The 26,967-nt window shown below is 43.4% G+C and overlaps 1 protein-coding gene across 1 annotated transcript; it reads left to right on the forward strand.

The window, feature by feature from the left end:
• The first annotated feature begins 247 nt into the window (after window positions 1-247).
• On the forward strand, window positions 248-26,694 carry LOC110898616 (disease resistance protein RUN1). Its single transcript, XM_035988501.1, has 12 exons — window positions 248-386; window positions 461-525; window positions 881-1,102; window positions 2,411-2,498; window positions 14,647-14,931; window positions 20,859-21,387; window positions 21,864-22,996; window positions 23,121-23,416; window positions 23,962-24,873; window positions 24,939-25,533; window positions 25,675-25,711; window positions 26,487-26,694. The coding sequence occupies exons 1-12, from the start codon at window positions 248-250 to the stop codon at window positions 26,692-26,694; spliced, it is 4,509 nt and encodes a 1,502-aa protein (XP_035844394.1).
• The last annotated feature ends 273 nt before the right edge of the window (window positions 26,695-26,967 follow it).

The raw sequence follows: 26,967 nt of genomic DNA on the forward strand, positions 1-26,967 counted from the left end.
TATTCCTGTTGCTACCGCAAAGACCGTGGACTGGTTCTCTAGGTTGCGGCCTATTGAACTTAAGAAGTTGGATAACAATCAACTGTGGGTATTGCGGATGATGCTCACGAGACCAGATAGGAAGGCAAGGCCCGTTTTGCGGGAAAAGGGTGGTGGTAAGCTCTTTATACTTTGTTATTTTCCTTACTTCCTAAGGCTTGTATTAACCTGCATGCATGTATCAGCGGATGCGGTTGGCTTGTGGAGGATGTTTGAGCCCGATTTCGAGGGCCGGGTTGAACTTATTGCGGTTGAGCTGAAGAAGGGCTTCAACCTTGAAATTCTTAGCAACTTCCGCGTACCGTCGCGTGCGGTGCTGGATGCCCCGGTGCCGGGAGACGCAAGAGGTATGTCGTACGTGGCATTAGTTTTTTTTTTCAGTTTATCTTTTTGACTGGTTTTGTTGATTGTGTCAATCCAGGTATCCTTGCGGATTTGGGGAAGTTTGAGAAACGCATCCCAAAAAAGACTGTGGAGAAGAAAACGGTGAAGAAAACCGTGCGGGGTCGTGGCAAGGGGAGTTCTGAAGGCTCAGTTGCCCCTTCTTCAGTTGCTGAAGCCGCAGGTACCTATCGATCTTGTTATCGGGGATATACCGATTACGTGGTAGTATCTGACACCCTTGAGGGTTTGGGTGTTATAGGTAGTGGTGCGGCTGCGGGTGGGACTGCTGTGGTTCCCCCCGTTGTTGGTGAGAAAAGAGGACCAGAGCAGAAGGCTGCTGGTGGTGGTGAACCGAAGCGTCGGAGACTGCAGACCAAGAGAGTTGCTCCGGCGCAAAAGAAACCTGCAGTTGCTGCTGGTAAGTTTATCCCTTTTCCTTGTTTTGTATGTACAATAGGTGGGAATAATCATTGATGCTCTTTGTGTTGCAGAATCCAGAGATGCAGGGTATTCTTTCTTTGACTTCCCTTCGTCTCCTCTGCATACCGCTGCTGCGGGTGCGGGGGTATCGAAGGAGACTGTCGTGCCCAAGGAGCCTACGGCCCCTTATGTTGGGCCGGTTCGCGATCCCCTCTTGGAGAAAACGGTGGAAACGACTGCTGACCGGATATTCGACACTGTGGATTCCTCGGACAATCTGATCTCTCCTAATGAGGGTGATGGATTGGACTTGAGGTTTTCAGATACTGGTAAGCAGAAGTCTGATGCTGAGGTGCGGCAGCAGGATGCTGAGCCGCCGAAGTCTCCTGTTGGTGAGAAGGGTAGCGGCTCGTCTGTTGGTGGTGCGGGTTATGATGGGCCTCCAATTCAGCCTGGGGAGTCTGAATTGGAGTATTACTACCGCACTTATACGCAGGGTCGCAGTACTGTGTATCACCGACCCCCCTGGACTGTTATGCAGGGGGATGATATTTCTAATGACCCTTCTGCCTGCAAAGAGATTTTGGGTGGTCTGGGCACCCCTTTTGAAGTGGAACGTGCCCGTGCTGCACCCCGGGAGCTGCGCATAAACCAGCTTTCAACAATGTTGATAGGATCTTCCATTGTGGCGAATGCCATTTTGGAAGATTATAAGGTGTTGGGCCGCCGCGAGGAAGAGGCTGCTCGCATGCGGGCTGAAGCGGAGAAGTTGGTCCAGGCTGCCCGTGCGGGTGCGGAGCAGCTTGAGAAGGACAAAGCTACTTTTGAGAAGCAGAAGCAGACTTCTGAATGGGCTGCCACTGCCCAGCTGAAACAGGTGCGTACCCTTGCTAAGCTTCTTGCTGATGAGCGCAAGAGTTGGAATGAAAAAATGTCAAGTGAGCGCAAGAAGTGGAATGAATCTTGGGCTAAGCAGAATGACATTCTGTTTCATGCTCGGCAGGAGTTAACGAACGCCAAGGCAGCGAACGTTGCCTTGGGTAAAGAGAAAGCTGCAGCGGAGGCCATTGCTGTGAAAGCGCAGCAGGCGAAGGCCGAGGCCCTGAAGGCGCTTGAGGAGGCCAAGGAAGCCGGGGCGCGTGCTGCAAAGGCCCTTGAAGAGGCCGCAGAGAAGGAGAGCCGTTCTTCTAAGGCTCTTGAAGAGGCGCATGCGGAGCGCATTCGTTTGGATAAGGTTGTTGCCAGCCTTCAGGTATGTTTCGTTACCTCTGTTGTATATTTCCTTTATTGTTTTGAAAATATTTATCGAGTGAACTGTTTGCTGTTTTTGTAACAGGCTGAGGTTCAGGCCCGGGAGGTCGCGGTTACAGACCTTACTGCCCGCGTCTCTGTTGCGGAGGAGCGGGCTGATGCCGCTGTTGAGGCCAAGGATGCCTTGGTGTCCTCTATTAACCAGCTGGAGGCTGACCGTGAGTGGTTGCGGGCTCACGGTATCGCGCGTGTAAGTATCCCTTTTCTTTAGATTTGCTTGGACTAATATCCGAGACTTATGATCCTTGTGTTGCAGATTGTTGAGGCTATTATGAATGCCCCTAAGACCGCGGCTGGTTTGGATCTGGTCAGGGATCGCGCGCGTGATGCTGGCTTTAAAGCTGGTTATAACCGCTGCATTGGGCATATCAATGTATTATCCGCAGGCGGTTATACTGATAAGCGATCCGGGTTCCAAGGTGTGGACACCGAATCGCTTCTTAAGGCGGCCGAAGCCTCCTTTTATAATACGTCCCTTGCCTGTGTAGAGGAACTGGACGATTGTTTGGATGCTGCGGACTATGTTGACCGCTTGCGGATGCTTTATCCGGATGCGGAAGAGGAAGAACCCGCAGGTGGTGCCGGAGGAGATGCGGGAACCAGCGGTACAAAATAGGGTTTAGGTTGGCTAGTGTGCCTCCTTTTTGTGTTCCTCTTGTATAGTATAGGAACTTTATGTAAATTCATTAAGCATCATGTGGGTGCTTGAATTTTTTGAATACAAAGTTTCTTTGTTCAGTTTGTACAAGTGTTTTTAATTCTTGCATGTCTGAACGTATGTATGCGTAACTTTACCCATTTATGAACGGGGTCAAGTATACTCCATACTTTTTGTCGTATGGGGACGCGTCAATTCTGTTATTTACCGTGTGAGGGTTTTAGAATTGCTTAAGCTTTGTAAATGCTTATATATCCGGAACTCTACCCATTTGTGAATGGGGTCAAGTGTACTCCATAACCTTGTCGTATGAGTCCGCGTCAATTCCATTGTTTGCCTTTTTGGGCTCAGGAATTGTGTTAAAAAACTTGTTTATCCTGCCGGATAAATATGCAAGTCTTTCTGCCTTTTGCTGGCCTATTACAATATTTGTGTGTGGTTACCACTTTGTATGGGTATCGCGAATGAAGATTTTGCCAATCTGTTTTTGGGATACCGCAAAGTGGAACACGCATTTGTAATAGTAATAACAAACAATAATGTATAAAATTGCTTATTTATTTATTTGCAAATGGCCTGCGGCCCGATAGGTTACATAAAGAAATGTAAGAACATGGCTTACATATAACAGCGTCGAAGCTGTTGAGCATTCCATGTTCGTGCGATAGGTTCGCCTTCTAGCGTTTGTAATTTGTACGCGCCTTTCCCTAAGACCTCTTTGATGAGGTAGGGTCCTTCCCACTTGGGGGCGAGTTTGCCTGGGCGCTCGGCATTAGATGCCTCATTGTCGCGTAGGACGTAGTCTCCTGGGTTGAAAGTACAAACGCGGACGCGCGTGTTGTAGTACTTTTCAAGTTTGGATTTGTATTTGGCCTCGTTGATGGCAGCGTTTTCGCGCCTTTCTTCCAAGAGGTCCAAATCGATCCTGCGTTCCATGTTGTTGTCTAGTTTTTCAATAGCCAACATTCTAGGAGAGGGGAGACCTACTTCTGCGGGGATCACCGCTTCTGAACCGTAGACTAGGCTGAAGGGTGTTTCCCCATTGCTTGTTTTTGGGCTTGTACGGTGAGCCCATAAGATACTTGGGAGTTCATCGACCCAGCCACGCCTGGCCGTTCCCAACCGCGCCTTGATCCCTTCGACTAGGCTTTTATTGATACTCTCAACTTGGCCGTTCCCTTGCGGGTGTGCGACTGGTGAGAATATGTGCTCAATATGTAGTTCTTTTAGCCATTTTTGGAATTCGTCGGCAGCGAAGTTGGTGCCGTTATCGGTGACAATGCACATTGGTAATCCGAAACGGCAGATGATGTGTTCCCAAATGAACTTTCTTGTTATCATAGCAGTGGTTGAGGCGAGCGGTTTTGCTTCCACCCATTTTGTGAAGTAATCAACTGCTACTATGATAAATTTAACCGCACCTGGAGCGTCAGGGAAAGGTCCCACAACGTCAATTGCCCATTTCTGAAAGGGCCATGCAGTTGTGACGGGGACTAAGTTGTTCTTTGGCCGCAAGGTTTTTGGAGCATGACGTTGACAGTCAATGCACTTGTGCAACTCTTTGACGGCGTCCAGGTGCATGTCGGGCCAGTAATACCCGGCATTCATGATTTTGGCCACTACCATGCGTGGTCCAGCGTGTATGCCACATATGCCCTCGTGTATCTCTCGGATGAGGTATGTGGCATCCTGGGGGTTGACGCATCGTAGTAGTGGTCCGAGGTATGATTTGCGGTACAAGATACCGTCTCCCATTTGATAATGGCACGCTTTGTATTGGAGCTTGCGTGCCTCTGATTTGCTTTCGGGAGTCACACCGGATTGTAGGTATGCAATAATGGGTGTCATCCATGATGTTGAACCGTATTGAATGACATTGACTTGGCGCAGGGGTACCGAAGGATTTTGCAGGATTTCGATGCGTATCTCCTTTGCCAAGTGTTGGAAGCTAGTAGATGCAAGTTTTGATAGTGCATCTGCGGACTTGTTTTCGCTTCGATTAATATGGCGAATATTGAACGAAGCGAATTTGGATTTTAGTTGCAGGGCTTGCTCGAGGTAGAGGATCATGATATCCCCTTTTGCGGCATAGTCGCCGCGTACTTGGCCTGCAACTAACAAAGAGTCGACGTTTGCTTCCAGATGTTGCACGCCGATTTTGACTGCTAAACGTAGCCCCGCTAACAGGGCCTCATATTCTGCCTCGTTGTTTGTGCTTTTGAATTCGAGGCGGATTGCATATGTAAGCTCTTGGCCGTCAGGGCTGACGAGTCGCAGACCTGCACCCGCACCTTCGTTGTTGGAGGCACCATCTGTGAATAGTGCCCATGTCTCGGAGGAGGATGGCGTTGGTGCAGGAGTTTGTGCTTCTTCGCATTCTTGGATGCGATTCACCGGTACTTCGGCGGCGAAATCAGCTAAGATCTGGCCTTTAATCGCGGGGCGCGGTTTATAGTGTATCGTTTGCGCGCCCAGCTCGATTGCCCATTTTGCTAATCTTCCAGAGATGTCGGGTTTGGATAGGATCGGGCCGATCCTGTAATTGGTTAGCACTGTGATGACGTGGTTTACGAAGTAGCGTCGCAACCGTCTTGAAGCGTGCACTAATGCTAGCACCAATTTCTCCATTATTGAGTATCTCGTCTCTGGGTCGTTGAGCATCTTGCTGATGTAATAGATGGGTGTTTGAACCCCCTTTCGCTCCACTATTAATACCGCACCCACCGCGTTATCCGCGGCGGATAGGTATAATATGAGTGGCTCATCTTTGCGTGGTGCGGTTAGAGTTGGGAGTTGTATCAAACACTCTTTCATTTCCCGAAAAGCCTGTTTAGCCTCTGCGGTCCACTGGAATTGTTCTTTCTTTGAACAGCTCCACAGGGTCTTGATGAACGGATAAGACTTAGCTGCGTGGTTGGCTAAGAATCTGTTAAGTGCCGCTAGCCTGCCGGCTAGCCGTTGCATATCCTTCATCGATGAAGGCGATGGCATGCGCTCGATCGCCTGGACTTTCTTCGGGTTTACCTTGAATCCATCTTTAGTGACGATGAACCCAAGGAATTTGCCTTCTTCCATTCCAAACGAGCATTTTCCTGGATTGAGCTTTATGTTAACGCTGCGCAGAGTTTGGAATGTTCTTTCAATATCTGTGAGCATGGTATCCTCTTCCATGCTCATGACGACCAGGTCGTCCATGTAGATTTCGACACTTTTGCTTATTTGGCCGCGGAAAGTGTCGTTCATCAACTTTTGGTAGGTTGAGCCCGCGTTGCGCAACCCAAACGGCATTTTTGTGTAGCAGTAATTTCCGGTGGGAGTCCGGAATGCCGTTTTGTCTTCATCCTCGATTGCCATTTGTACTTGATGGTACCCTTTGTAGCAATCGAGGAAACACTTCCACCTGAATGGTGCGAGATTATCGACTTTTTCGTCGATTTCTGGAAGCGCGTAACAATCCTTGGGGCAGGCTTTGTTAAGGTCTTTGTAATCGACGCACATGCGCCAGCCCCCGGACGGTTTTTCTACCATGACTGGGTTGGATAACCACGTCTGGTATTTGACTTCCCGCAGGATGCCTGCGGAGAGCAGTTCTTCGATCTGCTCTTACATCGCCTGATTTTTAGCTGACCCAAGGTGGCGTTGGCCTTGGATCACTGGCTTAATACCTGGCAGGGTATTCAAGTGATGTTGCGCAATATCACGTGGGACCTCGGTCATGTCCGCGAGTGTCCACGCGAAGATGTCCTGGTTCCTGAAGAGAAGCTGCTTCAGTTGCGCTTTTGTGGTCGGGGATAAGGCGTGACCCAATGTGACCTTTTGTTCTGGGTATCTCGCGTTGAGAACCCACTTTTCTGGTTGGTCGTTGGGAGTGGGCCTTGCGACCTTGGTCGGACGTACTTCGTCCGACATCATGACGTCCCTGCGGGCATAGATTATCGCGACCCCCGATTCGGTTGGGAAACCAACCGCAGAGTGGGGGACGGACGTAATAATATTGAAATCTCCTTGGGATTCTCTCCCGAGGAGTACGTCATATCTGGAGGTGTGAGGTAAAACCATGAAGTTTACCTCTTCTGTCCTTGTGCGGTTTCCGCTGGAAAGACGCACAGGGAAAGTAATCTGGCCTAGGGGAAAGACAGTTTCCCCTGCGAACCCGGTTAACGGGTAATCTACTGCTTGCAACCGATCTTTGTCCTCCTGGTCGAACTGGTTGAAGCATTGTTCGTAGATTATATCAGATGTACTGCCCGGGTCGATGAATAGACGCTCGGTGCAGTAGTGTGCCAGTTGGCCTGAGATGACGACGGCGCGCCTATCGCGCGGTCCGCCTCGGACTTTTGGAAAGACGACTTGCTCGTCTTTCCAGTCACATTCCGGCTTTCTCGCCGCTTTGCGCGGTCTGCCCTTGCCTCCGTGGATCATGTGGGTGGAAGTCACGTGCATGGTTCTCTTCCCGGAGGAGGTACCTTCGCCATGAGGGGTAATGCGCTTGGTGGGTTTTTGCCCACCTGGCAAAAGGTGTTGCAGTTTCCCCTCCTTTAAGGCGCGCTCAATCTCCAGTCGGAGACTGATGCAGTTGTTGGTGGTGTGGCCCGAGTCCTTGTGGTACTCACAGTAGAGTGTGAGGTCCTGATTTTTCTTGGACTTCATTGGTTGGGCCGGTCGCAAGAACTGTGGGTCCGCAAGGAGGACCTCACATGGCGACATGGTGATTTCGGTCCAGTTGCGGTCCCGAGAATCTTTTTTTGACGCCCGACTGTCTCGGGCGGGGTTGTAGTTTTTTGGGTCGAACGTGTTGGTTCGCGGGAAATACGGTTTAGAAATATCGCGATTTCCAACGTCCCGGTTGCGTTTATTGTTACGCTTGGACCCTTGGTGGGATGTTTCGGCTTGGGGCTTTGCCTTCGTCACATGCGGTTCAAGTGACCGCTGTGTCTGGGCGTATGTCTTGACCGCGGTCATGACATCTTCCCATTTTTTGGGCAAGCCCTCCTTGCCAGAGATGGTCATGATCATCTCTCTGTCTTTGACGGCCCGGATGAAGTGGTTTCGTGCCATCTGGTCTGCCACGTCACCGATCTCCAGGCACTCTTTATTGTATCGGACGACGAATGCTTCGAGCGATTCGTCGTCTCTTCGCCAGATGTTCATGACGTCCAACGAATCACGTTCGTGGCGTCGCTGCTGGCTAAAATGGGCGAGGAACTTGGTACGTAAGTCCTCGAATGAATCCAGTGATCCCACTGGCAAAGAATCGAACCATGCCCTGGCCAGGCCCGTAAGGGTCTGGGGGAAAAAATTACACCAGGTGGGTTCATCCCATTGGCCGTTGATGCCCGCACCCATGAAGATGTTCATGTGGTCGTCCGGGTCGGTCGAACCACTGTATTTCCCAACGTTGAATGGGAACTTTGTCGTGGTGACATGGGCGTTGGCAATCCGCGTGCCGAACTTGGAATTTTCGGCCGCTGCTTTTGGCCTGTATGGCTCGTTCGCAGGGCGCTTTGCCGCCCTAAGGTATGTGTTGCGGGGGTGACTGGGAGGAACATAGTTGCGTCCTCCCGGTCTGCTGCTGGTGTCATGCGAATCACCGCGGTAGCTATGGTCGTCAGGGTCGGTATGACCGTACCCTTCGGTGTATGGCTGCGGGCCCAATCGGCTCTGAATGCCTGGGCCGCGTCGGGAGGTTGATCGCCTCCTGTCCTCGCCATGGGGGCCAAGGCGGGTATGTACCGGTCCTCTGGTGTGGGATCCGTATGAGGAATCGTCCTCGTTGAGGGTGTGGACCGAACAGTAAGACGATCCCCGTTCTTCACGTCGGCTTCTTGAAGCCGGGCGTGAATGTATCCTGCCGTCGTATTGTAAAATACACTCAACAAGGGTGTGTGGTGCTGGGGGAAGCCCAGCTCGTATATTCGCTTCGGTACAAGCGCGGTTGTATACTGCGGTCAGCATGGCTGCCTGCTGTTCGTACCAGGTATGAACGGTCATGCCTGGTGGGATCACAGATGGGAACTGTGATAAGTCATGTCCAAACATAAAGGAGGGACTCATTTGTGTGGACGTGCCGATGTGTCCGGGTTGGGAGGTCGAGGCATTGATCCCTACCGGAGATGGGATTGGCGGATTTTGGTTATCCGCAGTGTTGTTTTGGTGATCAGTCATGATCGTGAGAAAGGAAAAAGGATGGTTTAGAAAATGCTAAGAGTAGCGGTGGGCGCCAATGATGAAACAATGGTTAACCGGGCAGGGTTAACACACTGGCCTCGTCAAGAAGGGTTAATCCCTTCCTCTCGAGGATCGCTGGCTGGATCACCGGTGGTTGATCTCCTGCACAAGGAAACAAGCCGTGACTCGTAACAAGGAGGATGGGGTGGGGGGTGCTCCTTGTTACCACTCTCCGGCGTGAGAATCAGTAGTTTGCTTGGGAAGCAAAGTAAGATAGTAGTAGTAGTGAGAGAGTTGTGAAGAGATACCTCAAACCTGGTTTGGGGTTGGTATTTATAGCCGAGGAGTGAAGGAGGATGATGATGGATGGACTGACGACGTGCTGCACCTTTGCAGGTGTGTCAGGCTTGTCGGTTGTGGAGGTTACGCCATGTCAGTCCATTGCTTACGTAGCTCTGACAGGTAACTGCCATTGGTGCCACTTGCACTGTGGTGTCAGTCCCACTTGTTGAACACGTAGGATGCGGTGCTAGCCGCATCGCTACGTGCGGTAACATCTGAAGTTACCGCGTCTCCTACTTGTGATCAAGGAATACGCGAGATGTGGTGCTAGCCGCATCGTCATCTTGCCTGCATCCCTTGTCGTGACGAAAATGCCCGTATGGTGCGGTGTCAGCCGCACCGTTACGTTCATCTTCTTCTATGCCTAAGGTAAGGCTTTCTTGTATTGATAGAAGTGTTCACTGGATGCGGTGCGATGCCGCATCGCTGTGAATACTTCCGTTTTCATACACCAGATGTGATGCTATGTCGCATCACTCTACCGTTCTCATGTTCCATGTAAGTCCTCCTTTGTTACTAGATAGATTGGATTCAACCCTTGTGCCGACGCGTTCTCGCATGGGCACAAGTAGGTTGTTAGCTAGTGGGGGTTTTGATAAGGGTAATGGTCACTCGCGGTCGATGCTGACGCGAGATCTGGGACCATACCCCTTCAGGTGCCGACCTTGTGACAGGTGGTTCACTGATCATCTCTACAACGCGGTTGTAGATACCGACATCAACACAATTCTGGATGATTAAAGAGATTGAAACCTTTTTTAACATAAGGGTACCTTGGTTAAATTCTGAAAACTTAGTGTAAACAAAACTATAAAATACATACAATTCATATTATATGGCGTTTTCACAGTTACTAATCTCTTTCAGTAATCTACTCAATGGATTATCTTGCTAAATCTCTCTGAGTAACCTTCTTCAAGGTTTAATCAACTCCAGATATTCAAAGATCGTGACATCAACAGGCAACTTTCATTTTCTAATTATGCAAATATAAAAGTATCTTTATTGAAGTTACCATGATTTTTTGAAGAAAATAAAGTACTTAACCTGTAATATGTTACCAAATTATATCACTGTCTCCAGTTTATACAGTTTTTTTTTTTTTTGAAAGGTGTGAATTATTCGTGAATGTCGGGAGGTCTAGCGTACGTTGTCTTAACCGGGTCCGCGCTAGAGAGCCCCCTCGCACAATAGATCCCCAATTTAAACCCCTCAATGAGAAACCCCTATCACCCAACTAGAACTTGAGACCTAAAAAGGAAAACTCACATGGACTCACCATAGGTGGAAACTTGTTGGTGCACTTGTGTCTGTACTTTGTCTGTATTCGGTCTGATATAAACAATGTCCTGATTTGTGTTGTAAGTTGACCAAGTCAACCATCCTCCGGATTGACTTGGCCAACAGTTAACATATATTTGATATATGTGTCTGAATCGAAGGATAGCCTCGAAGGATACAACTGATCCTTCGAGGTGCTCGAAAGATATGGTTCGACCATGGTTCGACCATTAGACCTCGAAGGATGATCCTTCGAGGACCATGCTGATCATTCGAGCTTGTTGTCATCGAAAGATGATCCTTCGGACCATCTATCGAATCCTTCGGACAGACCTGTTATGTATGGGTATAAATACCCATGCAGTGTGTTAGTGTTAGATAGATGCACATTTGGAGAGTTAGTGAAACTCTGCTGGAAAACACACACACACACACTTTAGAGAGTTTGCAAACAAGATTGTAAACATTGTGCTTGTAACCGTAAACCTTCATACGTATTAATACAGTGGTGTTAATCGGTGAATTTTGTGTGTTCTTGTGTTTGTTCTTGCATCATCCCGGTTTGCCCGCTAGCTTGGATTCCGCACTCGCTAGTGGGTTAGTATAACAAGGTTTAGGTTTGTTCTCGATCCTCCGAGAAAAGGGACCTACAAGTGGTATCAGAGCCTCGCTCTTTACCTTGTTTAAAGCCGGTTTGTTCAAGTTCTTTGGTGTGTTTGGACACTAGGTTTAGCACCCGTTTTGGTGGTTTTTCTTGCTTTTCTAAACTGAAAAACGGATACTAAACCTATCGGGAGTGTTCGGGGTCGGTTTGGGTAACTTAAAAATCATATCCGAGAGGTTTTCTGTTTTCCGGCCATAATTCCGGTCAAATTCCGGTTGCCTTGGTGAGGATAAGAAACTTCTATTTTGGGTGTTATTTTTGAAAGTCAAATCTGTGTTGGCAAAAGTGGTTGTCAGATCATACCTCTTTGCCGAAAGTTGGTCACCTACCACATCAACTTTTCACCAACTTTTGTACCTTCTGTACTTGTGTCAGAACCGTCGAAAGATAGCTTTCGAACTCGAAAGATCATCCTTCGATCAAGGAGATTCGAAAGATAGCCATCCTTCGAACATCCTTCGAAGTCTGTAGGTTATCCTTCGAGTCAAGGAATCTTTTTGAAAGATCATCCTTCGAGCTACTGTTCATTACGAAAGATAAGGATCCTTCATGTTAGGTGAATCTTTCAAGGTTATCTCTCGAGATTATTGTTCGAGCCATCAACAGTGATCCTTCGAACACTGTTGATTCTTCGAACAGTTGTCATCCTTCGAGGCCTGTGTTCGAAACATAAGGAGAATCTTTCGAAATCATCCTTCGAAAGATAAGGACCCTTCGTATAGTCAATCCTTCGAAGTCAATCCTTTGAAGTCTTTGTTCGAAACTCAACAAGGATCTTTCGAACCTTGTTGATCATTCGAACAAGTATTGATCTTTCGAACAGGTTGCATCTTTCGATTCATATCTGTTTTTACACTTAACAGTTTGTGGTGTGTAGGTGTGGTATATATATTATTGATCAAAATGAGTTGTACTAGCCCTTGGGATTGGAGTACGGATCCACAACCAGATCTGAAACAGATGTCTATGGCTGAATATATGACGAGTGCCATTCCAAAACAACAACAATCAATAAGTTCCTGTCAATGGGCTTTGGTATCCAATCAAAGTCAAAGTCTTCAAAATCTTCTGATTAGTGAGAGTGAAACAGGCAGTAACAATCGTCCACCAAAGCTGAACCACATGAACGATTTTCCGTCATGGAAAGGCCGCTTTCACACATATGTTCAAGGACAAAGCACCGACCTTTGGATGTGTTTTGTCAATGCATTCAATGAAAGTCTTGAAAGTAGAGCATCCACTTCAGAAGGTTACGCCAACATGCTTGAAAATGACAAAAAGGCTTATGAATTGGAGAAAAAGGCCTATGCCACACTCACTCAAGCACTCAACAAAGACATCTACCATCAGTTTTCATATTGCAAGACCACGAAAGCATTGTGGGATGCCTTAGTTGCTAGAGGAGAAGGCAATGCAGCTGCTCGAAAGTCTAGGCATGATTTGTTGAAGAAAGAATTTGAATCTTTTCAGTTTTTGGAAAACGAGACTCTGAATGATATGACCACACGTTTCTATCATTTGATTAGTGAAATGTGTGCCTATGGGGTGGCAGCTACTCAACAAGACATGGTGAATAGGTTTGCTGACGCCCTACCCCCAAAATGGAGTTCGTTTATTGAGTTGTTGAAGCATACTAAAGCTCTAGATGAGATTAACATCTATGAGTTCATTCAGAAGCTGGAACATAAAAATGATGAAGAAATTAGGAAAGCAAGGCGTGCTCCAGCTCCTCAGAATACAGAAATGTATTTGCCTGGTTTTGGTCCTTCAGCTAGTTCTAGTTCTGTTCAGCAACCGAAGCTTCAAACTGCTTTTGTGTCCAATACGAGTTCCTTTCCATTTCCTCAATCGACAGCTGCTCCACCACAACCTCAATTCGATCCGAGGTCTTACATTCCTGTTCCAACACAGCCACAACCACAACCTCAACAACAACAACAGCAAGCTCACTATACAAGCAATCCTCAACCTCAGCCTCAAAGTCATCACACAATTCGAGTCGACAACTCAAATCTTTCACACCTTAGTATTGAAGTTGCTAAGGAACATATGGAAATTATCAACACCATGGTCAGTGCTTACTGTGGTTTGGTAGCTGGTCAGCTTGGAAACATCAACATGACCAATGAAGATTATGATCAGATCGACAAGGAAGAAATGGAGTTGATGGATATTAAATGGGCCTTTGCTAGTGCGGTTAGAAGGGCAAAAGATTTCATGGCGCGAACTGGAAGAACTTCGTTGGAAGGAAAGAAAAACACGAAGTATGGGTTTGATATTAATGCCGTCACGTGCTTTAACTGTGGCGAGAAAGGGCACTTTAAACGTGAGTGCACTCGACCAACAAAACACGGCAATCACAACCCGTTCAGAAACCAGACTAATGCGAATGCCCAACAAGAAAACCGTGAAAGGAGGATGGTGGCAGTGAACAACAATCAGGGACAGCCTGGAGCTACCAATCACAATCGGGCTTTAGCTGTTCAAGCTGATGAAGGATGTGACTGGTCAGTGCAGTTTGGTGATGGTGATCAGGGAAGTGGAACTGCATTGTATGCTAAGGTCATCGAGCAGGTTCATAAAGAAGAATCTTCTGGGAGCGATGACAGTTCTGGTTATTCGGGCAGTTCGGATGAAGAAGGCTCTGTTTCTGGGGATAATCACTCAGAGCCTGATGTGAATGAAGAAGGAGATGATGATATACAGGAGCTATTGAATGAAGCTGATGAGCTTAAATGTCAGAAATCAATTCTGATTAGGAAGGCTGCTGCTACATCAACGGAAATGGAAAAGCTATTCTCTGAAGATGGAGCTTTTTCTTTTCAAACTGCCTTTATGGCAAATGGTTCAGCCTCTACTAGTCAGGTAACTTCTGAACCTCCTGCTCCTGGTATTTGTAAATCATGTGCAGAGATGAAGCTTGAATCAGAAAAGCTTCATAGTCATAATCAGAATTTGGTTATTGAACTGTCAAAATGCCAAGAGGCAAACATGGCTTTAACCCGGAATGAAAAAGAATTTAAATCTGTAATAGAAACATTAAAGAAAAATGTGTCCGAGGTTAACAAAGTAGTTTACCACAAACAAGTTAGTATAAATGAATACATTAACCTTGTGGAAGAAACTAAGAAGCAATTAGCCATTGCCCAATGCAAGCATGATGCGATCAAACAGAAATTGGATAGTTATTCTAACTCCCGATTTGTGCTTGATCACATCATAGACGTTCAACAACTGAAAGGTAACGTGAAAGGTGTAGGGTATAAGGCGTGTCCACCCCCTTTGATGGACAACTATACCAAGATGCCTGATGAAGAAGAAATGCCTCGGTATGAACCCAGTGTGCCTTTGAACTTTGAGGAATTTTCTACTGGCCTAGGGTTCAAACCGGAGAATTCTGAAAATACATCCACAAAGCAACAGGAAGCTTCAACATCCATGAAACAAAGTCCTCCAATCATTGAGGACTGTGATACATCGGATGATGAACCAGAAGTGGATGTGAGTGAACAGGATAACTCACTTAACAAGATGAAAGGAGTTGTCATTCCCATTGAGAATCACATCCTGTGTGATCCTGACACTCATGCCGTTTCATCAGTCGAGAAACAAGTGATAGATCCTGTCAAGGTTGAAAAGAAGGAGGTGTCTACTGTTAAAAGCAGTAATGTGTTGTATACCTTGGTTGGAGATAGTAAAATCTATTCAGATCACGTTTTTCCAATTAAGAATGTAAATAAATCTTTGATTGATAAAGTCTTTGAAGACAATACAAACAAATTTTTGGGAAAAACTCTACCAGGAATTGTGGTAACACAATGTGATCCAATTCCTAAGGCTGAGATTAGGAAACAGTTTGGCAATCAAAAATCTCCAACCACTCAACAACCGACTGCTTCTAAGGGTAAACAACCACAACGAGCTCCAAAGCCAAAGGATAAAGTTGAATCAAAAGGAGCTCGTTACATGAAGAAAGGAAAAGATGTTAAGTTTGTAGCATCAAAAGGTACAGATAAAATTGAGACTTTTGAAAACAAATCAAACACTGATTTTGTACAACAAGTCAAGATTTTGAAACGAAACAGTGATAACAATTACACCCAACATACAAACGGGTGTGATGAAAGAGCAAGTACCTCAGGTTCTACAAGCTCAACATCTGGTAGTCGATCAAGTTCTCCTAAGTCTATTGAAAGGAGAACTTGTTTCAAATGTGGAGAAATTGGGCACATTATCAGAAATTGCCCAAATGCTCCAAAGAAGAAACTTGTTGAGAAAACTCCACCTGAAACAGTTCACCCTCAACGTCGGTCAGTTTCACCTAAACAAGATAAACGAACTGTAAAAGAACAAGAAACTAAACAACGACGTAAGAACATAAAAACTGTTGAAAAAGCTTTAAAATCTGAAGTTAAAACAGTTCAGAAGGAACCAAGAGTGTCACAACCTGTAAAACCAGAATCTTCAAAAACTGGTGGGCACAGACAAACTTGGTTACCTAAGTCGGGTGACAATTCAGGGGGAGCAGTTGTTCTTGAAAACCATCAAGAGATAGAGCTTACGTATCGTGATGCCAAGGGACGACCCAAGACCACTAAGGCTTGGGTCCCCATTCTCAACTGATGTGTTTATTTGACATGTGCAGGATGTTCTAGGAGGAACTATTAATAGTCATTGGATTGTTGATAGTGGAGCATCCAGGCACATGACTGGCGACTTACGGCTCCTGTATGACGTGAGAAATATCAGAGGAGGGTATGTTGCCTTTGCGGGTGATAAAGGAGGGTACATCACTGGAGAAGGAAGTATCTCCAATGGCATCGTGTGCTTTGATAAGATCAATTATGTGAAGCAAATTGATCACAATCTTCTCAGTGTGTCGCAAATCTGCGATAAAAAGTTCTCAGTGATTTTTGATGACGCTGGTTGTTATGTGCTGAAGCCTGGTTTCAAAATTCCACAAGAATCTGGCCAACAGAATGACTGGTCCTTCGCGTGTTACGTGTCACAAGAAGAACCAAAGTCGTGGAAAGAAGCATTGAAAGACAGTGCTTGGGTTGAAGCCATGCAGGAAGAATTACAGCAATTTCACAAGCTGGGTGTTTGGAAGCTGGTTGAAAAGCCTGAGAATTACAAGAAGATTGGCACTCGATGGGTATTCAAATGCAAGAAAGACGACCGTGGAGTGGTAATTCGAAACAAAGCTCGTTTAGTCGTTCAAGGTTTTCGTCAGATAGAGGGTATCGACTACAACGAAGTCTATGCACCAGTTGCACGTCTGGAAGCTATTCGGATCTTTCTGGCTTATGCCTCATTCAAAGGATTCAAGGTTTACCAGATGGACGTCAAAAGTGCATTTCTACATGGTGTGGTTGAAGAAGAGGTATATGTCGAACAGCCTCCTGGTTTTGAAGATCCTGTCCATCCCGATCGGGTTTGGTTGCTCAACAAAGCTCTCTATGGTCTTCATCAAGCGCCACGAGCTTGGTATGCAACCTTATCTACATATCTGTTGGAGAACGGTTTTCGAAGAGGTCTTATCGATTGTACTCTCTTCATCAAAGAACAAGATGGAGATCTTCTTCTGGTACAGGTATATGTTGATGATATTATTTTTGGTTCTACTAATGATGTTTTGTGCAGGAATTTCGAGCGCATCATGCAGGATAAGTTCGAGATGAGTGCTATGGGGGAAATGAATTTCTTTTTGGGCCTACAAGTGCAACAAACGGAGTCTGGGATATTCATCCATCAGACTAAATATGTTGGAGACATCCTGAGCCGGTTCCAGATGTCCGATGCAACGCCCATTGGTACCCCATTGCCAACTAATCATGGAATTACTCCTGACTTGAAGGGTGAACCTGTTAGCCCTTCATACTATCGCGCGATGATCGGATCCCTTATGTACCTCACAGCATCAAGGCCAGATATAATGTACCCAACATGCCTGCTTGCCAGATATCAAGTCAACCCGAAGGCCTCACATCTTGCAGCTGTCAAAAGGATTTTTCGTTATTTGAAGGCTTATCCAGACACCGGTCTGTGGTATCCTAGGGATAATAACTTTGACTTGGTCGCATTCAGTGATTCTGATTTTGGCGGGTGTAAAATCGACGGCAAATCCACAACGGCTGGATGTCAGTTTTTAGGAAATCGCCTAGTCACCTGGCAGTGCAAGAAGCAGACGTGTGTCGCTACATCAACATGCGAAGCTGAATACATTGCTGCCTCAAGTTGTTGTTCACAAGTTCTTTGGATCCAACAACAATTGCGGGACTACGGTTTTGAATTCCTAACTACTCCTATATACGTTGATAGTTCTGCTGCTTTAGATATCACTAAAAATCCTGTGCAGCATTCAAAGACCAAACACATCGAAATCAAATATCACTTCATACGTGATTGCTTTGAGAAAAGGCTAATCGATGTTGTTAAGGTCCACACCGATGACCAACGTGCCGACTTATTTACCAAAGCTTTTGACAAATCTAGATTTGACTTCTTATTATTGGTAAATGGCATTAAGGTCAAGCAAGAGTAAACCAACATCGGAAAATCATTTTTGTAAATATCGTTGTGTGTTTTTAAATTTATCTTAGTTTGTTGATTTTAGGGGGAGTAAATCCAAAAATCGGAAAATACAAAAACATCGAAAAATTTCAAAAACACAAAAACAATAGAAAATCAAAAATGAGTTTCCTTGAGAGCAAAAGAGAAAATGATAGTACATCAGTGGTCTATCCAAACATCTTTAAACCTTAAATGAAAAACGATAAGCAGCTCTATATAAGATGTATCGGTAGGCTCACAATCATTTTAAAGTGTGCAGGGTGATATAAATCTTAATCGACTGAAGACCAGGTGGGAACCATTCATTGGCATATGGTCTTAGTACCGAAATTTCGTTTGATAGATTGCCGAGGTTCTGAGATATTCGGTCTTTATGCTGCTTATCATCTGGGTATCATGGTTGTATCTTTTACCGAAAAATAACGGGGACGCAAGTCTAGATCTTCCATGATACTATGCATACGTGTACATATTGCATACTGCATTCGACCTCAATAAGTGATAAACAATCACATGTCCAAATCAAATAAGTGATAAAATATCACATTTATCCGGGTGTCAAGTTCGTCTCTCTGCTGTACGGAAGTACTGACCTGTTCACGGACTTGCACCTGTGCCCTCATGCATACGAAAATCAAGTTCCTCATCAATAAGTGATTATATCACAAAGGGCTTGTTTTCAATTCAAAATAAGTGAGTATCTCACAATTTATACGGTCAAACAGATGATAATCGGCATACTCACCGGTAAGATGAACTCTCGTGCATACCTTGATACGGGAATGTGTCGTGATGTGGATGAACACCGGTCGGTAAGTATAAATCATACCTTAACGTATCCTCTAAACATGATTACATCTGATAAGTTGAGCTTAAGTGGACAGCAATACCGATAATTGTTATAGGATGCTTATCTTAATGTTAACTAACTGAACAACAAGAGTGTTTTGGCATGACCGTACACTGATATGATTCTCTTACCCTCGAAACTCGCAAAAAGAATGTTTGTATATATTTATTTACTGCTTAACTTTTATTGTTTTCTTTTTAAACAGTTTCGTCGTTTGGTGCATATCAGCACGACATTAGCGGTGATGTCGTTTGATAACACTCAAAGGATTTTAAATTGTTGTCTTTTACGTTCAAAAATAACAAAAAGATTTTAGGCGTGTTTTAATATAAACTTTATAAAAGCCAAAAAGATTTTATTTCTGCTTTATTTTCGATCGTACGATGTTGGAGCTCGAGTCTTCGTTACCTGAAACCTGAACGAAAACCGAATTGACTAAATCTTCATAAACGGTCGAAATTTGCATGTTTTGAAAGTTACCTGAAACTTGAAAAATTTATTAAACTTTCAAACTGTCGGACGGTGTTTGATTGTGACATGGTCATTCGTGTGTCATTTGTTTATACTATGTTCCAAGCAGTTGTTCTCATTACGCGTTTAGATTTCTTGCATGTGCAGATTCTAAAGGCTAGGAGAACATGGTCGATGACAAGCCTTGGAATGAAGACACGACGAGAAGGCACTCAAAAGATGAAGATGATCGAGTTGCCGCTGGCCACCATCAACACCACAAGGATCTCACTTCATAAAGTTAAAGTATTTCACGAGCATAACTCAAGGGGGAGCTTATGTTAAGGGGGAGTTTGTCAACACACTTCCTACATGATACGGGTAGTTTGTTGATACACTCTCTGCTTTCAAGACGTGAAGACTTTGAAGATCCTCCGACATTGAAGACTTGAAAGGACATCAGAGTTTTGGTAACTCGAAGACCAAAGACCGTCGAAGTTCAAGACGTGTCTACAACCATAGAAGATAAAGACAAAGCTACAGCCAAGGGGGAGTTTGTTGGTGCACTTGTGTCTGTACTTTGTCTGTATTCGGTCTGATATAAACAATGTCCTGATTTGTGTTGTAAGTTGACCAAGTCAACCATCCTCCGGATTGACTTGGCCAACAGTTAACATATATTTGATATATGTGTCTGAATCGAAGGATAGCCTCGAAGGATACAACTGATCCTTCGAGGTGCTCGAAAGATATGGTTCGACCATGGTTCGACCATTAGACCTCGAAGGATGATCCTTCGAGGACCATGCTGATCATTCGAGCTTGTTGTCATCGAAAGATGATCCTTCGGACCATCTATCGAATCCTTCGGACAGACCTGTTATGTATGGGTATAAATACCCATGCAGTGTGTTAGTGTTAGATAGATGCACATTTGGAGAGTTAGTGAAACTCTGCTGGAAAACACACACACACACACTTTAGAGAGTTTGCAAACAAGATTGTAAACATTGTGCTTGTAACCGTAAACCTTCATACGTATTAATACAGTGGTGTTAATCGGTGAATTTTGTGTGTTCTTGTGTTTGTTCTTGCATCATCCCGGTTTGCCCGCTAGCTTGGATTCCGCACTCGCTAGTGGGTTAGTATAACAAGGTTTAGGTTTGTTCTCGATCCTCCGAGAAAAGGGACCTACAAAACTAAATACCTGTGGCCATCACTAGAGCACTAGTGATGTTTAATATGCACATGATGAATTTGGGATTTTCGAATTTCTGCTCTATTTTCTGAATCCAACAATTTCGTGCAACTGGTAACCAATTGTTCATGTTTAATGTATAGTTTGTACATACTGTAAATCATAAGATTGGATTAAACTAGAAAGTTTTTGATGGCAAATTGGAAAGTTTGGGACTGTCCAGATATTATTTTACTTGATTTTAATGACTGGTTATGGAAATGAGAAAATGATATATTATTTAACACTAAATTTGATGTGTGGAATGAGGATATTTAATATAACCAGTAGGCCCCATATCAAAAGACTTAGACCTGTTCCTTATTGATGTGTGGAATGAGGATATTTAATATAACCAGTAGGCCCCATATCAAAAGACTTAGGCCTGTTCCTTAAAAACCATTACTAAATGCAAATCCCTGCTCATTCAATAGTAGCTTCCAATAATTCAAAATGGTTGTGCTTACTGAACTTTTTTCAGGATCCCCATCTTCTTCATCAACTCATGATCATAATCATAATCATAATCAGGATTATAGATATGATGTATTTTTAAGTTTTAGAGGTGCTGACACGCGTAATAGGTTCACTGATCACCTCTACAATGCCCTTGTGGATGCTGATATCAACACGTTTCTGGATGATGAAGAGATCGAAACTGGAGAACCACTGAAACGGGAATTGGAGAGTGCGATTAAATCATCTAGGGCTTCTATAATCGTGTTGTCCAAGAATTATGCTTTTTCCACTTGGTGCCTTGATGAACTGGTATCAATCCTTGAGCAAAAGCGGAACTTTAACCAAGTTGTTATCCCTGTTTTCTATGATGTCGAACCAACCAATGTCAGGAAGCAACAAAGCAGCTTCGGGGAAGCAATGGCGAAGCATAGACAAAGGATGGAGGCTGAAACAAATGCTGAGAAAAGATGTCAATGGGGTCAAAAGATGGAGTTATGGAAAAGAGCACTCACACAAGTTGCTGATCTAAAAGGGAAAGATGCAAAGGACAGGTAATCACTTATCTGCATTTCCAGTGGTATAACAAGGCTTATGTAGCATAATATGTTATTTTTATAATCTTTTAAAAATTCATTACGGAGCTAGTCATATTTTGCAAATGAAGCATCAATTAGAATTTATACATCAAATAGACATAAGCCTAATGAACTATACAATCAACTAACATTTATGGAATTTGAAAAGAGTCAAAACAGTCCTCTAATTTTTTTAGAACCTCATGAATTGAGATCTCTTGGTACTGTGGGTTGGGAGAGTTCAGAAATTGACGCCTGTTGGTGTTCCAATCTTCCTTGGCCTTTCCAATCCACATATCTTTTTGGCTAGGGATGAAGAATGCCGCTGTTCCATATATTAAATATTACAAAAACTAGCATAGTTATGTATATGGTTTGGATCTATGACTTTTCACATATTTAGATTAGGTTGTTTAGTATATTTCATATCTGTTCATGTAATCAATTATCAGGAAAGAGTCCGAGTTGATTGAAGAAATCGTAACCGACATCCACCGTAGATTAGGTGTACCGTTAAGTAACACCCTGCCACACCTAATTGGGATGGACCATTACATTAAGTTCATTAGTTCATGGTTGACCGATGGAACTTCTCATACTACCAACATTCTCACAATTGTAGGCATGGGAGGGATTGGTAAGACATCTTTGGCCAAATATGTTTTCCATTTACACTCTATGCATTTCCAAACAAGCAGCTTTATTGAAGGTATCAACATAAGATGTAATGAACAGTTTAATGGATTACCTGATTTACAAAGGCAACTATATAGAGACATTTCAAAAAAAAATTTGTTACAAGTTAATGATGTCTCTATGTACACCTTTAAGATTAAGGATGTGCTAGCCCGTAAAATGGTGTTCATAGTGCTTGATGATATAGATAGTCTCGAGCAGTTGGATGCTTTACTTGGAAACAAAGGTTTACATCCAGAAAGCAAAGTCCTAATTACAACCAAGGATGCATCTTTAACAGAAAGGTGTGCATTATTTGACTTACGAGTTCAACCGAAACATACCAAGGTCATACTTAATGGCCTACGTGAGTCTGAATCACTAGAGCTTTTATGCATTCATGCATTCAAAAGCCAAAAGCCCAAAGAAGGCTACAAAGAGGTTTCAGAAAAGCTAGTGAAGTATTGTGAAGGACATCCATTGGCTCTTGAAGTTTTGGGCAAGTCTCTTCGTAAACGTGACAATGTAGATGAATGGCAGTATTACATAGAAGGGCTTAAAAAAGAACCTCATTCCCGTATAAAAAAGGCATTGCAGATGAGCATTGACTCTTTGCCATTTGAAAATGATAAGGAGCTGCTTAAGCATATTGCTTGTTTTTTTGTGGGAGCAGATAGAGATTTGGCTGAAACCATATTAAATGCATGTGATATGAACGCAAGATCCGGGATTACAAACCTCATTGACAAATGCCTTCTTAGTATCAAACCAAATAATATGTTGATGATGCATCAATTAGTTCAAGAGATGGGAAGAGATTTAGTACGTGAAGAATCACCTCACAAGCCATGGAAGCGAAGTCGATTATGGCGTGATGAGGAGTCATATAAAGTGTTGAAACAAAAAAAAGGTAAGAGACCATGCCGTTTTAGTAGTTATGCAGGTTCTAATATATTTTTTTCTACACACATGTATGCAACCTTTCTATTTTTGTTTGTGTTATCTTTCATCTTAGGGTAAGGGAAATATTTTAGGTCTGAGCCTTGACATGAGAAGGCTTAACAAAAAGAAGTTACATGAGCTGAAAACAGACTCATTGAGAAAGATGGATAATCTAATGCTACTACAACTCAATTATGTGAAATTAAATGGGAGCTTCCAAAAATTTCCAGAAGATTTAAGATGGCTTTGTATGCATGGGTTCCCTTTAAAGTTTATACCTTCAAACTTGCCGATGGAGAATCTGGTTGTTCTCAACTTGTCATATAGCAATATTGAATCATTTGGCATGCATCAGAGTAACCCACAACAACTTGAAAGTAACAAAAAGGTAACACACTAGATATTTGTGTATGGTCAATAATCAACTTAAATAAATTTATATTGTGTTGAGTGTACTTTTGAAGGTTTACAAAAATTGGATAATTCAAAGTCACACTCAGGTTTAGGCATACGACCAAACACACACAATTGTTTAGTATTCTTTTAGACCTTTAAAACCTAAAAGTCCATTGTATAAAGTGCAAACAAAGTTGATTAGAGGGAATAAACCATTGATTTTGGTGGTTAATTTGGTTGGTGGTGGGAACACTGTTGGCAACTGACTACAATGCATATTCTTTAGGTTTCAAAGTGTCGACTCGGACTCCACAAGGGGGCTGCGGCCTCCTTGGCCCTCGGCATTTTTCATGTCCATATCAAATTAGCTATCTCCTAAGTCGTATTAAATATTAGGTTGAAATTTTAGTCTTGTGTAGATCTCAATCACATAAGATGATTGTAACACTAGTTAAATCATCAACATACGGATACTTTTATTATTCTTTCACATTAGTAAATGCAATTTCTTACCTTTTTAATTTATCTCCATTTCAGGATTTGGTGGAATCATGCTCAAACGACACACCATTGCTTGGATCGTTGAAGATTCTTGACCTAAGTTTCTGTAAACAACTTCTTGGTTTGGGTGGTTTTTTCGATCTCCCTGCACTTGAGAAGTTAATAGTTAGAAACTGTACCAGTTTGATTGAGGTGTGTGAATCAGTTGAGGAATGTATTGAACTTGTCTACATTGATCTTAGTTACTGCTACAATCTTAAAAAGCTTCCCATATCCCTAGGCAAGTTAAAGAAGGTTAAAACACTATTGTTAGATGGTTGTAATTCCAACGAATCTCGAATCAAGATGTGGGATATGAAATCATCAGATATTAGCATAATCTCAGAAACCCCTTTGTCAGTTATGGAGTCCATACCAAGTGATTTGAAGTTCTTTGCAACTTCTTTGCCGAGTTCCTTAATAATCTTGTCACTTGCCGGTACTAATCTGTCTGACGAATCCTTTCCCATGGACTTCAGTTGCCTATCCATGCTAAAGGAATTACGTCTAGATAATAATCCAATTGTTTCAATGCTCCATATTGTGAGAAGCCTTCCTAGGCTCGAGAAACTTAGTATGGAAAACTGTGAACGGCTGATATCAATTGCGCATCCTCCATGTACACTAAAAGTATTATCAATCAAATCATATAGCAGTTCCTTAACAGATTATAAGAATTCATTAAGGAAAATTATATTTGACCCAGAAATGTCCCCACTCAACTTATTAGGAGCTTCAAAATTATTATCACCGACGTCATTTGAAATTGATGGCATGATCAAAATCCAACCTATGGCAGGTGTTGAGAAAAATCTATTACATAGATTGGGCTGGAAAAATTTAGAGTTCACTAGAGAAAGGCGTTTGGGGACATACACCACTAGAGGATCAGAAGGATCTCAAACCCAGGTTTCTTTTAATTTATTTTCTCGAGTAAATGTGTTATTTATTCTGATTAATCTTATATTTCGCAGATGTATTATGAATTTGGAATATTCAGCACATTTTTTGAGGGGAAAGAAATGCCGAATTGGATTAGGCGTAGAAGCAAGGGCCCATCAATATCCTTTACCATCCCATCGTCTCCTAAGAAGGTCCATGGTTTGAATTTTTGTTCTGTGCTGACGCTTCTATCTTTGTATAGAACTCGGTTTTTTGTGTTGCCAAAGATCAAAATCAGTAATATTACAAAAAACCGCACCTGGATTTATGATCATTATATTGAAAGAGTCAAGTTAGATGGAAAGTGTTTAACTTTGTTAAGCCATTGGATGTTTGGGCCGGATGAGATGAAAGGTGGTGACCAGATTGCTATTACTGTAATAAGTCAATCTGATTATCAACTTATAAAGAGTTGTGGGGTGAGGCTTGTGTATGATGATGAAACCATTGAGGAAGAAGATGTCTTGGGTTATTACAAGTCATGGAATCACATCATTGGTGGAGATCTCTCTAGTTTTCAATTAACCACAGGAGAATACATCCTAGATAACTTGCAATACATGCAGGATACCAATAAATCATATTCGTGCTATCCTCCTTTTACAAATGATGATCCCAGTTACAAAGGTACATGTTTTTATTAATAAAATATAGTGAAGTGTTACATTTTGTAATAACATAGCTAAGAGAGACACAATTGTGAGATTTTGTAATAACATAGTAACTTAATATATACAACTCTTTTTTTTTTCTTTTTTGTTTTCACAGAAGACAGAGTCTGGTTTAAAGCTTTCTCCCAAAAGAGGTTTGAATAAAAGTGGCTGCAACAAAATTTCAATCACTTACATGATCACAAGTGGATACGCCTCGTTTGAAATATTTCAATAATGCCATCAAAGTTTTTGAGAATTTGTTATTGAACGTTGCTTTTATAATAAGGACTGTTTTCTAGACAACCCAAATGATTGTTCAAGACCGGAAGTAATTACTGAAGAACGATGTTAATCAAGTCCATCCGAGTACAAGAAACGGCTTTCGGGCCGGTAACGTTTATTTATTGTTTTAGTTTATTATGGGTCAAAACAATAGTGTTTATGTTTTTATGTGTTTGGGCCGTAGGCCAAGTGTAATGGGTCGAACAAAACATTAAGTCCAGTAGGTTATGTATCGATTAGAACATGCGGGTATGGGCCGATGTTTTTGAACCGGCACGTCCACATTCACTAACTGCCGAAGCGGTTATCAAGGGATCGACATATCCCTTAGTTTGAAACGTCGCGACTGTGGAAGACGTGCCTGTTCACACATATAAAAACCGGCTGCAAATCCCCATTGTTCAATGGTTCAATTAGTTATTCAAGTTTGTGTAATTACAAGTTATTGTTATTCAAGTTCAAGTTCGTTACAAGTTTGTATTCGGTTAGTTTTCATTATCATTCACAAGTTAGTTTTGTTCGATTCATGATGATGCACTGTGATTATTGTGGGTTGTTTGAAAACGATTGTGTGTGCGGTCACAACACCGTCCGTTCCGAATGGTCCTGGGTTTCCGATGACGATGATACCAACATTGGTATCAGAGCCAAAGGTTTAACAGGAAGCGGAAGGAGTTGTGATCAAGATGGGAACCGGGTTTGTGGAAACAAAGGAAAATCGGTGGAAACCGATTATGGTGAGGATGATATTGTTCGTAGTGGAAAGTGCGGCCGGGTGGCGGAAGAGGATGAGTACGCGCAGGGGAAGCCAACCATGCGAACCGGGAAATCACCAACGAAGAAGTTTCCATAGAAAGTGTTTCAAAAGGGTTTCGTGAAGAAGTCCGGTAAAAAATCAAATGCACCAGTGGGTAGGCCGAGGAAACCGGGGGTTCGGTGTTTCAAATGCAAGGAATTTGGCCATATCGCATCAATTTGCCCAAGTAAGTACATCAAGGAATTTGGCCATATCGTTACCAATTGAAAGTGATTATATTGTAAAAGATACTTGCGGGGGCAAATGGGATTCAATATGGATTGTTGATCCCACGTTCAAAACACATATGACGGGAAACCGGAATATGTT

The sequence above is a fragment of the Helianthus annuus genome, chromosome 1, assembly GCF_002127325.2.
Source record: "Helianthus annuus cultivar XRQ/B chromosome 1, HanXRQr2.0-SUNRISE, whole genome shotgun sequence".
NCBI classification, from domain to species: domain Eukaryota; kingdom Viridiplantae; phylum Streptophyta; class Magnoliopsida; order Asterales; family Asteraceae; genus Helianthus; species Helianthus annuus.